Here is a 15,573-nt window from a genome sequence, read left to right as displayed (position 1 = left end):
GTTTGTGAGAAGTCACATAGCAGTTTCCCTGAACTTAAACCCCATCAGCGTCCTACATACCAGGTGCAGATCATCAGGGCCTACCTTCAACCTGGGGAACCTTCTTGAGGGAAAGAACTGATTATTTCAAAGCGGTTGCAGTCAATTTTTAGAAAAAGCAGACTCCGCAGGTCCAACCCCTGACACGTAAGAGTGGAAGATGAATCCTCATTCCTCTAAAGATTTGAACATAATTCAGAAAACTTAAGCTTCATGTTAGCAGTCTCTGTCAACATGGTCTTTGAGGAAAGTCAAGGGTTTTTAATTCTTTAAGCAAGGCAGTTCTCACCAGAAGAACTTAATTCAAAACTAATTTATTCCTCAGGTTAAAAGTTTTGGGGTGGTTGGTCTGGAAGCATTCATAAATAGAACCATAAAGTTGGCCCTACTAAACATTTCAACTGCTACTATAACCTGGCCCTCAACCCCCGCCCCCCCCACACACAAACACAGTTTATTCATGAGGATAGATGCCTTGTGAAAGGCCAGAAGTGAGCCATTAAACTACAATTACAGTTTCCAATAGAAACCTCAGTACAGGGATGGAATGGTTCAACATTCGGCTGAGACCCCACTACCCTTGCAATTTTCTGTGCTGACTAAGCAACTACAGCATATTGAAGGCCCACATGCACCCTCCACTTCCTACTCCCCTCAATTTATAATGGTGATGAGGCATTTCTGGCTTCAGTTTCAACCAGGTGTGGCAAACATCTCTAAGTAGACTGAACAGTTAGTAAATTAGGTTAAGATATTAAAATGGGGAGCAGGGTCCACATCCCTGTTGAAATAGGAGCCTGCCTGGTAACAGGTGCAAAGCATGCCTTTAACTGCAACTAACCAGTTCAGTTGTGTGGCTTCTCACTGCAGGGGTGGCAAAGGAAGAAATCCTGAGTTACACCCTCACCTGAAGGAACAGACCTCACAAGAGAAGCAAATAAACATTTTATTTCCACAGCACGCCTTCCCTTTTCCCAAAGAACATGAGTTCACCTCAGCCATCAAAGCAGAGGGCGAAAGCTGCAAGTGACAAGGCAAGGGGCTCCTAGAAAAATAGATTATACCCAAGGCGCTCCTCTTGGGGACCCAAACCCGTCCCCAGGCTCCCCCTCAGGGCTTGCCAAATGGAATGAAAGGCATGGAAAGGGGCTGGGAGAAAAGCCAGCTCCACTGAACAAAGGGGAGAGGAGCCTGGCAGTGAGCAGACCTGGGAGGGGTGTGGGGTGGGATGAGCTTTGCTCCTTGGTTGAGTGCTGGAAAAGGGAAGGGGGAAGAAATAATTTATGTTGATGTAATTAATGTAATGATGATGTAATGGTGCGTGGTTTCAATCATGGCGACCATTCCAGATCTCTCTCAAGTGAAGCTAAATTCTGGCCGGTCTATGGAGGTAGAAATTGAGGACGGAAGGAAAGTTTAGAATCCCTCCTCCCCAGGAGAATAGACATTTATTACCCAGCTCTACCCTTTGGCCCAGCCTGCCTCCCCAAATGGCTTCCAAATCCCTCAGCTAAAATCTGCATCAGAAAATGGAATTGGAATGGGGATGTTGCCTTGCCCAAACCCTCCAGCCTCAGAACTGATAAAGAGGTTGAAGAGCAGGGGTGGGGAAAAGGAAGTTAAGGAATGAAATTACAATTTCCCCTCATCCCCTACTCAAATTCCAGTCCCAGGGCTGGGCTAGGCAGACTGGGAGAGAAGACCAGGCAGCGGTTCTCATTATCAGGGACCCATGCAGACCTGTTGGACAGACATAGTAGGTGAGAGAAGGCTGAGCTGGAGGCCAGGAGGGTTCTTTAGGCTCCTAGAGGGAGAAGCAGGGGCCTGGGGTCAAGGGGGAGTGGGAAGCAACACAGTAACAAACAGTGGGAAGAGCCTTTGAGCCCTCAAACTTATGGGCCACCCTCCACCACCCACCCCCCAAGTGCTGACAGAGGGGCCCCTGCGGGTGGCAGGATAATCAAGGGCAGAGCTTGATGCGGGTGCCCTTGGAGAGCACCCGGAAGAAAGGAAAGACACGCTCGCCCAGGAAGGCAGCCGAGAAGGTGTGCACGTGGGCTAGAGTCTCTGCGTTGTAGAAGCCCAGGCGCCCAGCTTCATAGTCCAGGTACACACCAAAGCGCCTTGGTTTCTCACTGGGGCTCAGCAGCGTCTGTTCTGTGGAGCTCTGGGCCTGATAGCGTTTGCCGTTGGTGCCCACGCACCACACTTCCCGCTGGAGCAGGGGCTGCTGGGGCAGGTGGAGCCGGCGGCGGCGATGGTGATGGCGCGAGGAGCTGGCATCCCCGCTGCCCACGGAGGAACCCCCAGGGCCCACCTTTTCCTTATGATGGGTTGATTCACGGGCAGCACCCACCGCCCAGCCCCGCCGCCCGCCCACCTCTACCTCCCAGTAGTGCCGGCCGGAGCGGAAGCCCTGGGCCCCCAGTACGCAGCAGTCGGCCGAGAAGCGCTTGGGATGGTCAGCAACCTCCTGCCGCCGCTCTGCCAGGCGGACCCCCCGGCGGTCAGGGGACAGCATCAGGGCCGGGTGAGCCGTGTCAGGGTCCAGCGTCAGGTCCACTTGGGAGGAAGGGAGGACAAATACGCCAGGGCTGGAACGGCTGTTCCCCTGTCAGCAGCCAACTCCACAGATTGGGCCCCCTTCCTCCCTGAATCCAGCTCCCCACACCATCCCAGAGGCCAGCCTCAGATTCCTGCAGGCTCATCTTGCTCCTCACTCTTGTTCCTAGGACACCTGACAGGTCTTCCCCCAGCCTGGCTCTTCCTGCCACTCCACCCCACCCCACCCTCCAGGCCTGCCTGCACTAGGTCTACCTGCTCATGGCTTGAAACCTCAACCTCAGAGTGGCTGCCTGGATCCTGCTCCATCTCAAGCCCCACAGTTTCCCTGGGGCCCAACTTCCCTCAGGACCCAGTCTCAGGTCTGTGAAGGGAAAGGCAAAGGAAGGTCGTGGAGGTGACCTCCCTACCTCTCGCAGCCTGACAGAACATCCGGCTCATTTTCCTCACGATGGCATCTGTCAGGAAGTCATGGCTATGGGGTTGGCACGGGTCAGGGGACCAGACCTCTGGGGGCTGCAGCTGTACCTCTTCACACCTGGAGGAAGGGGACCGGGAAGGGGGTGGGACCACGATATTCCCAGAGGGAAAAGCAAAAGCTGAGGGGAAGGAGAGGAGGGTCCAGGAGATGGAAACTCAGGTCCTGGGGAAGGAAGGAGAGGAGAGGGATACCCAAGAGAAGCAGGGACAGGGAACCAGATGCCACTGGGTCACAAAGGGCAAAGAGTGGGAACACACCTATTGAAAGTCTCCTTGATGTCCTGGGAACAAGAGAAACAAAAAGAGGGAGAGGGAGAAAGAGATAAAGAGAGTGTCAGCTGCACAGGGACAGCGTTCCCCGATCTCCAGTCAGAGACTGAACCTGAGCAGGAAGGGAGAAGCAGCACCCTCACGGCCCTCCATGAACACACATCCATTTCAACCACCCCATGCCTCGCCATACCTAACTCGCCTCATCCTGCTGTGAGCCCAGGGATACTGTCATTTCCACAATACGATTTGCTCACCTTTTTCAGGATGTCACTGTCAAAAAGCCTTTCCTCAACTGTCATTTAAACCTCTCCTACAACCGAATCTTCATGCTTTTCACTGGGTATAATCGCCACACATACCACATTCGACATTAACTCTGTTTCCAGCTTTAAAACATGTTTTTGGTCTTCAGGTTCAATCATTGTGGGTTCCTCCCAGGGAGAAAAGAGGCAGCTCTGGACAGGTGTTTGGTAAGCACTGCCTGACAGCCAACACAGAATGCTGGGGGAACAGGGAGGGGACATCGCTCACCTGGAGAAGCCGGAGACCCCCCTGCTGGCTCCGCTCCTGGGCCTCAGCCAGCAGGCGGCTGAGCTGGGCGGCCTGTTCTGCAAGGCGACTAGCCGCGGCTCCCGCACGCCCCAGCTGGGCTTCATGCATCTCTCTGAGACGCCGTTCCAGCCCTGCCTGCTCTTCAGCCAGAAACCGTGTCAGTCGCCCAAACTCCGAGGCCACCGCTGCCAGCTCTGACTTCATCTGGCTCTGGAATGGTGCAAAGGGGATGGCAGACACCACCTCAACACGTACGAAGATAACCTCCAGTTTTGCAACTACTACTTCTCAATGCAAGGCAAAGGAGCCCTACACTCCCCAGGTCCAAGACAGTCCCGGAAAGAGGCTCATCTCCTACCGGCCTTACTTCTCAGCCTTACCAGATACCACCCCCTTGCTCCCAGCACAGTGGTCTCAAACTCACTAACCTCTGCCTGGAACACTCCTCTCCACCTGATTCTACCTAAGTTGACTCATCCTTCAGGTCCAACCTTAAATATTCCAAGACAAGCCTTCCCTCCTCTCCAGATCTAAATCGGGACCATCCCCACAAATATCCCTGTATCTCTCTGTGGCACATATAATATTGAAACGTTGTGTTTAAATGACATAACTGTTAACATCCTTTCCCCCACTGTACCATGAGCTCCCACTGACAGGGACCAGGAATGTCTTTGTTTGCCAGTGTCCTCGGACCCTGACATAGTACCAATCAGAGTAGGCACCTGGTAAAAATTTTTGAAATGAATAAATAAAAGAATTCAGGCATCAAAACATGAAGTTAGGGTCCCGACGCCATTAAACACAGTGACCTTAAGAAAGTCACCCAAAAGCCCCAGATCAGAACTCGGAAAAACTTTTTCTGTGAAGGTCCAGATAGTAAATATTTTTATGCTTTGTGGGCTAAGAGGCAAAAATCAAGGATATTATGTAGGGACTTAATATCCTGTAACAGAAAAAACTCCTGCCCAGTCCCACCCTATTTGCCAGGGATGGCCCTTCCTGGGTGGTAGGCACACTTTTCACACAGTTACCATCGGCTGCAGACGCTGTGAGTAGCAGGCCAGAGGAGGGTCCTAACTGACCAGACGCGTGAGGGAACAGCCGCCACAGTCAGCTTCACTCTATGCCAGGGGCACACAGCTCCTGTTACCTCTATACCCAGGAGAGCCCAAAAGTATCAACTTGGGCAGCTGGCCAGAAGCAGGATGACCTCCTACTCCCAGACAGATCCTACCATTCAGTGCCTAGCAGTCGCCAGCAGCAGAGTCCCTAACGTTCAGGTGGCAGTGAGCATGGGCCCTGGGTAGTGGCAAGGCCCAGGCACTGGCTGGGAAGGGAGGAGGGAAGAGGGACAGAAGGGGAGGTCCTGGCTTGGTCTATGAAGCTCACAGTGCCAGCCCATTCCAGCAGGACCTGCTGAGGTTATGAGAACAGGCGGGAGGTGGGGAATGGAAAATGTATCTTAAAAGACTCCTTGGAGAAGGGCGAGCAATAATGGAAAAACAAAAAACAGAAAAAGCGGGGGGGTCGGGGTGTGCTGAGAAAACACTAGACTAGGAAATATTAGGTCTCCGCAGTGCTAACATACACTAAATCCTGCCCCAGCTTAAACACACCGGCCCCCTCTCAGGACACAGCAAGTGTCCCAGGACAGTGTCCGCCTCATGCTCAGGGCTGCTCTGCCCAGTGCCTGCATGGATCCTGGGGCCGGCAGCTTCTCTGATGGCTGCTATGTGGGTTTTGCTTTGCCCCCTTCAGGCTCTGGTGTCGGGTAGAAAGCCTGTTCTGCAGCCTTGGGCCAGGCACCTAGGACCTCCAATCCAGGCCTCAGTTTCCACTCCATTTTGGAACCAGGAATGAACATGCCTCCTGATTCTCTAAGGCCCCGCTCTCCTCAGCACCCAGGGAAAGCATCTACCCCTCACCCCTCTCCCAGGCCTTAGCTGTCCCCTCCTCAGGGGACCAAGTCACTCCCTGTGAGAGTGGGAAGCCCTACCTTCCTTGCCTCGACTGTACTGCCCATCAGCCCCGTCGAGAACATTCACCCACCTTCAGTTCTGTCACTCGCCTCTCCTCCTTGGCTTTCATCTTCTGCACAGCCTCCAGGTGCTTCCTCAGTGGTTCCACGTGCCCCTGCAGTTTGGCCTGAGGAAACAGAAAAAGAAAAGTGGGGGCTGGGAGAGGCACCTGCCCTTCAGAGCCTACCTCTGCAATCCTCCCTATAGCAAGATGGGTCAAAGCCTGATCCCTACCCCCCAAAATGGGTGTCAAGTGAGTATTATACCCCTTCCTCCACTTTCTTCTTTCAGATGATGACAAAAGCCTCCAATCCCTCTGTGCACGTCTGCAGAAGCCCCCTGTGTGTACTTTTTTTTTTTTTTTTTTTTTTTTGAGACAGAGTCTCGCTCTGTCGCTCAGGCTGGAGTGCAGTGGCACGATCTTGGCTCACTGGAACCTCCGCCTCCCGGATTCAAGCAATTCTCCTGCCTCAGCCTTCCCAGTAGCTGGTACTACAGGTGCCCACCACCACGCCTGGCTAATTTTTTTATTTTTAGTAGAGACGTGGTTTCACCTTGCCATGCTACCCAGGATGGTCTCAATCTCCTGACCTCGTGATCCGCCCACCTCAGCCTCCCAAAGTACTGAGATTACAGGCGTGAGCCACCGCGCCCGGCCGGCCCTGTGTGTATTCTCTAAATGTAGGAGCCTCAAGACTAGAGAGCTCCCACGCTCACAGCTGAGGGGAAGTGGCTTGAGCCCCGCACCAGAGTCTTTCCAGGGGTGCCCTCACCTTTGGTCCCTTTCCCCTTCACAGGCGATCTTCCCCAGAACTCTTCTCTCTAAATACTTTTCTGATGATTTTTTTCCTATGCTAAAACCTTTCCATGGGTCACCACCACTTCCAAAACATTGACCCCACACTTCCAGCCTCACCTCTACACTCAACGCCTTCCACACAGACTGTTAACACGTTTGACCACATAAAATTACTTGTCATTTCCTGAGTATAATTCCATGCTGTTCCCTCTGTCTGGGAGTGCCTTTCTCCACTTGGCCCAAGGTATTCTTCCTTTAAAACAGCTCCCTGAAAATGGCCCTGATCCTCCCCACCCCCAACATCCTCTGTGATCCCAAGAAATATCTAATACATGACTTCCCAGGGCACCAGTGACAGGTGTGCCTCCTCCAGGACACTGCGGAGTCCCTGCCCACACTCTACTTATTTCAACTTCTTTGCTTCTTTCTGCTCATCTGCTTTCTCTCCTGCTCAATTACTTGCTAAATGGCAAAGGACACCGAAACCCCTCTTCCAAAGGTTGTAACTGTTATAGCCAATAGGCACACGAGCTCTGTGTTTCTACAATTTGTAGCCAAATACTTTTCTTTAAAGGGCTGTTAGCCCAGAATGAGTGGAATAAGCCCTACCTATTTGCTCTTTCCTTTTCTATGTCTTCTACTAGCCTGTCTCCTTTTCTTTGAGAGAGAATATAGGGTAGGAGAGCTCCAGCCTGACTCCAATCAGGACCAGAGGGAAGTGAAGTGACCTCAGGCAAGCCATGCTTTCAGTTTCCTCAGCTTCAAATAAGAAGAGAATGGACCTCATGGATAGCACACTTACTGCAGTGCCTGGCATGTAGCAGAAGATCAGTAAATGTTATCTAATATTTGTTCCCTATACCTTAAGCTGCCAGTGACATCCTGATAATGACCGCTGAACTAAAGAGTTTACCAAGCCAGAGTGCAAACAGCAGTTGCTGCACAGGGTAAGTGGTTGTAGACAAAATTATAGTAATAATGGAATTATAGTCAACTCGTGACAATAGCATGAACTACACAAAATTTGGCCTTCTGATATAACTTTCTACTTTTCTAGTCAATAATTTCTCCATTAATTCAGAATTTATAATGCTTAAATTTACCATTTAGTGTTTTTCTTTTTTTTTTTTTTTGAGACAGAGTCTTGCTCTGTCGCCTAGAATGGAGTGCAGCAGTGCCATCTCGGCTCACTGCAACATCCACCTCCTGGGTTCAAGCAATTCTCCTGCCTCAGCCTCCCGAGTAGCTGAGATTAAAGGTGCCCACCACCACACCTGGCTAATTTTTGTATTTTTAGTAGAGACAGGGTTTCACCATGTTGGCCAGGCTGGTCTTAACTCCTGCCCTCAAGTGATCTGCCCACCTCTGCCTCCCAAAGTGCTGGGACTACAGGTGTGAGCCACTATGCCTGGACCCTAAATTGCTGACAAAAACAAAAATTAATAAGCACAAATTCAAACAGAGTTCTATTTAAGATATATTTCCTTTTTTTTTTTTTTTTTTTTTTTTTTTTGAGATGGGAGTCTCGCTGTGTTGCCCAGGCTGGAATGCAGTAGCACAATCTTGGCTCACTGCAACCTCTGCCTCCCAGGTTCAAGCGATTCTCTTGCCCCAGCCTCCCGAGTAGCTGGGATTACAGGCACATGCCATCATGCTGGCTAATTTTGTATTTTTAGTAGAGACGGAATTTCACCATGTTGGCCAGGCTGGTCTTGAACTCCTGACTTCAAGTGATCCACCTGCCTCAGCCTCCCAAAGTGCTGGGATTACAGGCGTGAGCCACCACAGCCAGCCAGTTATAAGAGAAATTCTCAAAACATTTTTTCTTTTTTTTTTTGAGACAGAGTCTCACTCTGTTGTCCAGGCTGGAGTGCAGTGGCGCGATCTCAGCTCACTGCAAGCTCCACCTCCCCCGGGTTCACGCCATTCTCCTGCCTCAGCCTCCCGAGTAGCTGGGACTACAGGCACCCGCCACCGTGCCCAGCCAATTTTCAAAACATTTAACTGTCGGGCAGACACAGTAATCCCAGCACTTTGAGGGGCCAAAATGGGAAGATTGCTTGAGGCCAGTGGTTCAAGACCAGCCTGAGCAACACAGCAAGACCCTGTCTCCACGAAAAAAAAAAAAAAAAAAAAAAATTAGCTGGGCATGATGGCACACACCTCCAGTCCCAGCTACTACTCAGGATCACCTGAACCCAGAAGGTCAAGGCTGCAGTGAGCTATGATCATGCTACTGCATTCCAGCCTGGCCAGAGCGAGACCCTGACTCAAAAAAAACAAAACAAACATGTAACTGTTCAGGAACTATATTTATATATCATTTGTGTGTTATTACCTATTCAACAAAAAAAATTTTTACAAAACATTTTGCCAAGCTACTGGTTACTGCATGTACATATCTGAAAAGAATAAATGACCCACTTGTGGCTGGGCGCGGTGCTCACGCCTGTAATCCCAGCACTTTGGGAGGCCGAGGCAGGCAAATCAGAAGGTCAGGAGATCGATACCATCCTGGCTAACATGGTGAAATCCTGTCTCTACTAAAAATACAAAAAAATTAGCCAGGCGTGGTGGCAGTCGCCTGTAGTCCCAGCTACCTGGGAGGCTGAGGCAGGAGAATGGTGTGAACCTGGGATGCGGAGCTTGCAGTGAGCCGAGAACACGCCACTGGACTCCAGCCTGGGCGACAGAGCGAGACTCCATCTCAAAAAAAATAAAAATAAAAAAATAAATGACCCACTTGTAAAATAGCCTATTAAGTCAGAAAGGGAATCACTCAAATTAGTCCTATACAATAAAACTATGTATTTACATTTACTCATCACTTAATGTCAGATTAAATATGTGTATATGGCCTCCCAAACTGCAGAGCGCAGTAAACAGATCAAGAAGAGAGTATGGCCAGGCGCAGTGGTTCACGCCTGCAATCCTAGCACTTTGGGAGGCCAAGTTGGGCGGATCACCTGAGGTCAGGCGTTCGAGATCAGTCTGACCAACATGGAGAAATCCCGTCTCTACTAAAAATACAAAAAATTAGCCGGGTGTGGTGGCGCATGCCTGTAATCCCAGCTACTCGGGAGGCTGAGGCAGGAGAATCGCTTGAATCCTAGGCAGAGGTTGCGGTGAGCCAAGATCGTGCCATTGCACTCCAGCCTGGGCAACAAGAGTGAAATTCTGTCTCAAAAAAAAAAAAAAAGGGGGGGGGGAAGAAAAGAGATTATGACTTTTGTAAATTCCTCACCTACTTCAGGACCTAATACGGGATTTCAGGCAGCGGGCATTGAACAGATTTGGCTAATGCACATTAAAATCCAGTTTCAGAAGCTCCTTGGAGCCGTCCTACAGGGGGAGGTGAAAGAGAAGGGGTGGAATGCCCATGGATAGTTTGGCCTGGGTTCCTGTTCACAAAGTGACCACACATGATATGATGGGTATGGTTAACTAGGAACTGAGGAGATGGAAAGGACAACAGGACCTCACAATCTCTGCTAAAAATGTAGGGACTAACAGCTAGGCAATGTTACCCATGCAGTGATCCCCATGCTAGACTGGGCTTTTTAAAGATATTCTCCTACTCACTGATTCAGAAACTCTAGTGGTAGGATCCACTGTATTTCTGAAAACCTCCCCTAGTAATTCCAACAATCAGGCAGGTTTAACAATCTTTGTGTAGCCAGGCACAGTGGCTCATGTCTGTAATCCCAGCACTTTGGGAGGCCAAAACGGGCGGATCACCTGAGGTCAGGAATTTCAGAACAGCCTGGCCAACACGGTGAAACCCCATCTCTACTAAAAATACAAAAATCAGCCAGCTGTGGTGGCGAGTGCCTGTAATCCCAGATACTCAGGAGGCTGAAGCAGGAGAATCACTTGAACCCGGGAGGTGAAGGCTGCAGTGAGCCGAGATCATGCTACTGCACTTCAGCCTGGGCAACAGAGTGAGACTCCATCTCAAAAAATTTAAAAAAAAAAAAAGCCACTCTGTAAAAGAAATTGTTACTTGTGATGAGGTAATGTAGGTATGTCTAGCTGTACCACTCAGAGCTGAGAAACCCTAGACACATTACTCTAAAATTGGGGTAACGAAAATAATACCTAAATGAAGTTATAGCAGGAATCAGGAGAAGGTCTGAAAACATGAGTTATAAAACAAAAAAAGCTCTGTGCAGACCACACAGAGGCTACCCTCTCCTCCTCCTGGTCCCACTGCTTCAAACCCATCCAGGCCTTCACTAAGTATTGCTATTTGTGCTGGCTGCCTTGCAGACAAATCTCCTTTACCTATGTCCAAAGAAGAGTCAAAATGAGAAGTAGGGGCAAGGTATTTGTCAAACTAGAATCAGACTCCAAGAAAGCCACATCAGAAAAGTCAAACAACAGACATCCAAATGGTGGTGGCGTTGTTAGTATACACCAGGGGAAGGGACAGTAAATAACTAAGTCAATTATTACTGAAGCTCTGTGGCCCTCTGTATGGTACTTAAAGCCTCTCTGACTTTGTTTCCCAATCTATAAAATGGGAATGGAAAACATATCAAACTCAGGGTTGTCTGGGTTTTAACGAGACAGTCCATGAAAAGTGCCTAGTACAGTGCCTGGTATACATATAAATGTCCAGTGAATATTAACTATCAATCCTGGACAAATTAAAGTCCAAAGACACTCACAGACTTAATCAAGATTTGACAATGCAACTTGCAGAGCCAGGTCTTCTGACTGAAAAGCTCCTCCTTTCTAGTCAGTGCATAAGAATGACACAGAGCCAACCAAAGTCCTTGAAGACAGAACCAAGCCATATCGTGGTAGGTGGGGAACCCACTGGGAGGCAAGTGCAGGGCATTTGGGTCTGACACTGACACTAGCAGTTATCTCTGTGTTCCTCCTTCTGAGCCTTTTCTTGTCCTTTGAAGCCCCCAGTTCTTTCCATCTCTAGGTGTCTCCGTCAAGGACAGACTTAAGACTCACCCGAAAGAAAACGAGACTTCTGGTAAAGCCCTGGAGACCTGATCTGGCATCACCGGCTTTGCTCTATTTGCTTTGAGGAAGCCATTCTTCACTGCATCTGCTCTGTGTACAGAATCCTTCTCATTCTAATCCACCTTGGTGGCCCTAAGTGCTTAGATAAGCAAACTCAGCTCACCAATACCATGAGGTTCTTTGGTGGGTGAAGAGATGTTTCCTTTTCCCAGGTCCCCTTACTTCCTCTCCGCCCCCCCACTAAACTCCCGTCTTCTCTCTGTACTTCTCTCACCTTGTACTCCTGCACCACCTCCTCCAATGGCACCACGCTGTGCTGTTTGTGGCTCCTGGATTCTCGGCACACCACACAGATGGCCTCTTCGTCTACCTCGCAGAAGAGCTTCAGGGCTTCTTGGTGTTTGGGACAGATGCCCTGATCGGTCACGCGGCTCCCTCGACCAGGGGTTGGGTGCATCTGCCGAATCACCTGGACCATATTGGCCAGCTGCAGGTTGGGGCGGAAGCTCCGCCGAGGAAAGCTCTTTCGGCACTGAGGGCATGTGAAGCACCTCCGAGGGGCTGGAGGCGGGGGCAGTGGGGTCACGGGGTCTAGATCCTCTTCCTCAACCTCCTCCAGCACTTCCTCCTCGTCCTCCTCATCCTCCCCCCTCAGGTCCTCCTCCTCCATGTCCCCCAAGTAGTAGTCCAGCTCTTCCTCCTCGTCCTCCTCCTCCCACACATAGTCCATGTTGTCCCAGCTGGACCTGCTCATGCCACTGGTCCAGAACACACCCTCTTCTTCCTCCTCCACCTCCTCCTCCATGTCACCCTCGTAGTCTTCATCCCGCATGGGGGTGTCCCACCCCGCGCCAGCCCCCACAGCCTCCACTTCCTCCTCCTCTCCGTCCTCCTCCTCCTCCTCCCGATCTAACTCCTCTCTGTCCTCCTCATCCTCCCCACCCCACAACTGGGTTACACAAACTCGGCAGAAGTTGTGCCCGCAGCCGATGGACACGGGGTCCGTGAAGTAATCGAGGCAGATGGCGCACACCGCCTCCTCCTGAAGGGTCTGCACAGGGTTGGGTGTCATGGCAACGGCAGCCATCTTAGTGTCCAGCCAGCCAGTGTAGAGGTTCGGTGGGGGGGCGGGGGCGGGGGTCTTCCCTACCGACGCCCTGGCGACCCGGCTCCACCCCCAGCCCTGCCCCTCCACACCTCGCCCCAAGAGCAGCCAGAGAGATGTCCTCCCGACAACCCACCCCAACACACAGTGTTCCCTACTCCCAAACGACAACCGTGTCTCTACGAGGGGAGGGGACAGTGCTGGGCGCCACCGCCAAGTCCCTCAGGTGGCTCTGAGTGCAAGTCTGCCCCCAATGCTCCCTTGGACTCCTCATAACCCCCCGCCCCTCCTCACTTCCTGGCCCCGCCCCTAGCTTCCGGCCTCCTTCCCAACACTTCCGGCGTCTACACACCACCTAAGCTCGCGACTTCCCTCCGCTGTCCTGCTACTCCCCCTTTTTCCCCGCGGGGCCCCAGGGCGACAGGAAATGGCGAGGAGACGCTCTAGTCCGCACTAGAGAACAGGGCGGGAGGGCTAGGACGGTGGAGGCCCGCGTCTCTGTGGTAAGGGGCCGCGGGGAACGCAGAAAGAACAGAGGAACCGCCTACCCCCATCCCCCGCCGCTGGGGAGAAACTTCGGGGGGTGGGGGGAGCGCTTGGCGGCCGTCTGCTTTCGGTGCTATCACCGCATCGGCCAGACGCCATCCTACCCTCCCGGCACAGCCGACTGCAGCCGGTACTCCCCACAGCCGATGCCGGAAGCGAGGGGGTGGGTCCGCGGCGCGCCCTGAAGTACTTCCGGCCCTTCTAGGCAGACGACTTTGTTGTGGAGGACTCAGAGGGTCGTCCGGGTCGGACCGGGGGCGGGGCCTGAGAAAGCGCTTCGCGGGTTAGGGCAGCAGACGCCCCACCCTTCCCCAACTGTAGTCGGCGTTTCGCATCCAAGGTAGAAACTGCCAACCGGACACTGTCTCATGGTTTAGATGAACTTCCCTAACTGCCCAGCAGTGAAGAAGTGGTGACGAATCATTACATCTACATTCTCACAGCATCTCTGCAAAAATAGATGCTTTGTGCGGTAGAAATAATACTTGATGCTTAAATAGCTCTTTAAATTTTATTTTTATAGAGATTTGATGTCGATACATAAATAAATAAATGTTGTTTGATGCGAGAAAAATGACGGGGCCATGATTTGTGTACAGAATCTCCAGTGAGTGCCAGACACAGCGTGACGCCAGGGCTGGGCCTGCAGAACTTACCCTGCTCTCAAGGCGGCTCGCGGGAAAACTCCAGATGGACGTCGCGCTTCCTAGGGGGGTGGTCAGGCCTCTGAGTATGTCAGATCGAACGCGCCAAAAACCACGAACCCTCGTGGGTGAACTATGCTAGGCCATTACAGGACCTGCGGACTCGGCTGCGGTGGACAAGTCCGGCTCCAGAACCTGGACACCGCTCAGCCGGCCGCGTCAGGGGTCCCCGGGCCTGTCCTACAAGGGCGCTTGCCTAGAGCTATCCCGGCAGTCTCAGCCGTGTGTATCTTCAGGACGACGCCGGCAAGAAACTAGCCAAGGTGGTTTCCGTAGTGTAGTGGTTATCACGTTCGCCTCACACGCGAAAGGTCCCCGGTTCGAAACCGGGCGGAAACACGTTTTGGTCTGTTCGGGAGAGAACTTCTCTTCTCACCCGAGGCCGGCCTTACGTGGCAGGAAGGACATGTGTGTTCCTGCGCTTCGGAGGAACACGGACTGGGGCAAAACTGAAGGAGAGCACTACTCAAGTAAATTCAGGTCTCGCCCCTCACCTAATCTCTTGCTCTTCCCTTCTGAAGCCTATGCAGCCATCACATGTACAGGAATCCGTAGATTTCAGATCCTCGGCTCTAGTGCCTAGAACAGAGCCAGGCGCAGGCGCTTCTTAGTATTTGCACAGTGGAAACGTGCTTACACCTCTGAGGGTAACCTCCGTCTTCAGAGACAAAGTTAGAATACAAACATGACCGCCCGGCTAGCTCAGTCGGTAGAGCATGAGACTCTTAATCTCAGGGTCGTGGGTTCGAGCCCCACGTTGGGCGTAATTTCCTTTTTTTGGAAAGGTTAAGGCAAGTCGTGTTACCTAAGTGCACAAATGGTATTCTCCGTACCAAGACCTAGTGGGTAGCGGATTCACCAACAGTGGGTGTTAGAACTTGGACTAACCTGGTGTTCTCCGATCCGTGTGTGGAAGGCCCCGAGCAGAATTCTCACAACGTTTGCACCCTCGCTAACTCTCAAAGAAAGAATGAGAGGCGGGTACCTGTGGACCAATTCCAGCAGGCCAGCACCGCGGGCTATCGTGCATGCGTGACCCTTTGCTGTAGGCCACTCGCCCACGGGCAGCACATATTAGGCATTTTATGTTTACCAGACGGCCTGCCCCCGTCTTGCTGTGAGACTTGCTGTGCTGGAGGGAACAATGTGGTTTACCGAAACTGGGGTGAGACCGCAGGACGACCCCAGGCGTTCGTGAGCGTCAAAACCTATCTGATTCACTCCCACTTTACTGGGAGATTTAGTGGTTAGGATTCCGCCTTTGTCTCGCTACGACCTGCTTTCGACTCCCTGTCAAGAAAGATGCTTTGTGTCATATGAGACACTTGTCTTCCGTATATTCTTTTTTATGCTCCTGATTTTAAGAGTCTATTTTTGTGAGATGTTGCCCCACAAATACCAGCCTCCACGTTTCCCCCATACATAAATAAAGATAAAAACGGGCCATGCGCCGCGGTGGCTTATGCCTGTAATCCCAATACTTTGGGTAAGCCAAGGCGGGAGGATCGCTTG

The 15,573-nt window shown here is 51.6% G+C and overlaps 1 protein-coding gene and 2 non-coding genes across 7 annotated transcripts; 2 read left to right on the top strand and 1 right to left on the bottom strand.

Annotated features, from left to right (window-relative positions):
• Positions 1 to 966: 966 nt before the first annotated feature.
• Positions 967 to 13,616, bottom strand: TRIM41 (tripartite motif containing 41). 5 transcript variants are annotated; one of them, XM_008956896.5, is made up of 8 exons: positions 11,981 to 13,616; positions 5,959 to 6,054; positions 3,886 to 4,116; positions 3,340 to 3,362; positions 3,012 to 3,139; positions 2,420 to 2,601; positions 1,780 to 1,843; positions 967 to 1,421 (listed from the first exon to the last, which is right to left on the bottom strand). In XM_008956896.5, exons 1-8 carry the CDS (start codon positions 12,791 to 12,793, stop codon positions 1,396 to 1,398), a joined length of 1,563 nt encoding a protein of 520 aa, XP_008955144.2. In that variant the 5' UTR covers positions 12,794 to 13,616; the 3' UTR covers positions 967 to 1,395. The 5 variants fall into 5 exon arrangements, with proteins under 5 accessions (XP_008955144.2, XP_008955148.2, XP_008955126.2 ...); XM_008956900.5 differs by having other exon boundaries at positions 2,426 to 2,601; XM_008956878.5 differs by having other exon boundaries at positions 967 to 1,843.
• Positions 13,617 to 14,327: 711 nt separating this feature from the next.
• On the top strand, positions 14,328 to 14,400 carry TRNAV-CAC (transfer RNA valine (anticodon CAC)). Its single transcript has one exon. It is a non-coding gene; the product is annotated as a tRNA-Val (tRNA).
• Positions 14,401 to 14,752: 352 nt separating this feature from the next.
• Positions 14,753 to 14,825, top strand: TRNAK-CUU (transfer RNA lysine (anticodon CUU)). Its single transcript has one exon. It is a non-coding gene; the product is annotated as a tRNA-Lys (tRNA).
• The last annotated feature ends 748 nt before the right edge of the window (positions 14,826 to 15,573 follow it).

This window comes from Pan paniscus, chromosome 4 (assembly GCF_029289425.2).
Source record: "Pan paniscus chromosome 4, NHGRI_mPanPan1-v2.0_pri, whole genome shotgun sequence".
NCBI classification, from domain to species: domain Eukaryota; kingdom Metazoa; phylum Chordata; class Mammalia; order Primates; family Hominidae; genus Pan; species Pan paniscus.
This window is presented reverse-complemented; position numbering and strand designations above follow the sequence as displayed.

Coding starts and splice junctions, on each gene's coding strand:
- TRIM41 (XM_003806745.6), bottom strand. CDS start 12,793: ATGGCTGCCGTTGCCATGACACCCAACCCTGTGCAGACCCTTCAGGAG. Junction 4,117..5,958: donor GGCGAGTGACAGAACTGAAG/GTGGGTGAATGT, acceptor GCACCATTCCAG/AGCCAGATGAAGTCAGAGCT. Junction 2,602..3,011: donor GTTCTGTCAGGCTGCGAGAG/GTAGGGAGGTCA, acceptor CTTCCTCCCAAG/TGGACCTGACGCTGGACCCT.